The 639-nt window shown below is 33.6% G+C and overlaps 1 protein-coding gene across 1 annotated transcript in view; it reads right to left on the bottom strand.

Annotated features, from left to right (window-relative positions):
* LOC106685596 (uncharacterized) overlaps positions 1–427 on the bottom strand; it is a 7,104-nt gene extending 6,677 nt beyond the window's left edge. The window contains exon 1 of the mRNA XM_014428374.2: positions 27–427. Coding sequence (XP_014283860.1) covers positions 27–193 — 167 coding nt within the window. The 5' untranslated portion in view covers positions 194–427. The remainder of the gene's footprint in view (positions 1–26) is intronic.
* Between the last annotated feature and the right edge of the window lie 212 nt (positions 428–639).

Consider the following 639-nt stretch of genomic DNA (forward strand, 5'->3'; position numbering starts at 1 on the left):
ATATAAGGTAATTATAATATACTTACATCAAAGCCTTTCGTGCACAATTTTTGCAAGAGCTCTCCATTGTGTATATTACATTAATTGTATTCCTCTGGATGATTCCTTCTGGCAAATCTACGACTTTGCAGTGTGGCAAAGCATCAGTGTAGCATAAACAAATCAAACATATCACAGCACTTATTTTCAACATGTCTGCATAATTGGTGAATACTGATATAAAGTTATATTAATTTGATTCATATCACTAGAATTTAGAGACACAAATCTGAAGAAAACACTATACACAAAACTTCACTTGGAGTTTAAAAAACTTTGTAAGAAAAATAACGTTGTGAACTGCTTTGCTCCCTATATAGTTGCTCCTGTGCATTCCTGACATGTTATGAGATGTGCACACGCTTGTAATGTGCTCCTTGACCTGTTCCCATTAATCTATAATGTGTCGTCCATTAGTGGGGAGATTAGTGTTTCATTGATTAGAAATTAAGCGTAGGAGGATGAAAAAATCTTATCTCGAGTCCACATAATTGATTGGGTGATATGTAGTAATCCCTTTGTCAACAGACATAGTCATCTTTATAACAATTGATCTTTGTGCCATCAGATTGAGATTAGAAGGAAATGAATAAATAATTG

This window comes from Halyomorpha halys, unplaced genomic scaffold, assembly GCF_000696795.3.
Source record: "Halyomorpha halys isolate HHAL.00 unplaced genomic scaffold, Hhal_1.1 Scaffold715.1, whole genome shotgun sequence".
Taxonomy (NCBI): Eukaryota; Metazoa; Arthropoda; class Insecta; order Hemiptera; family Pentatomidae; genus Halyomorpha; species Halyomorpha halys.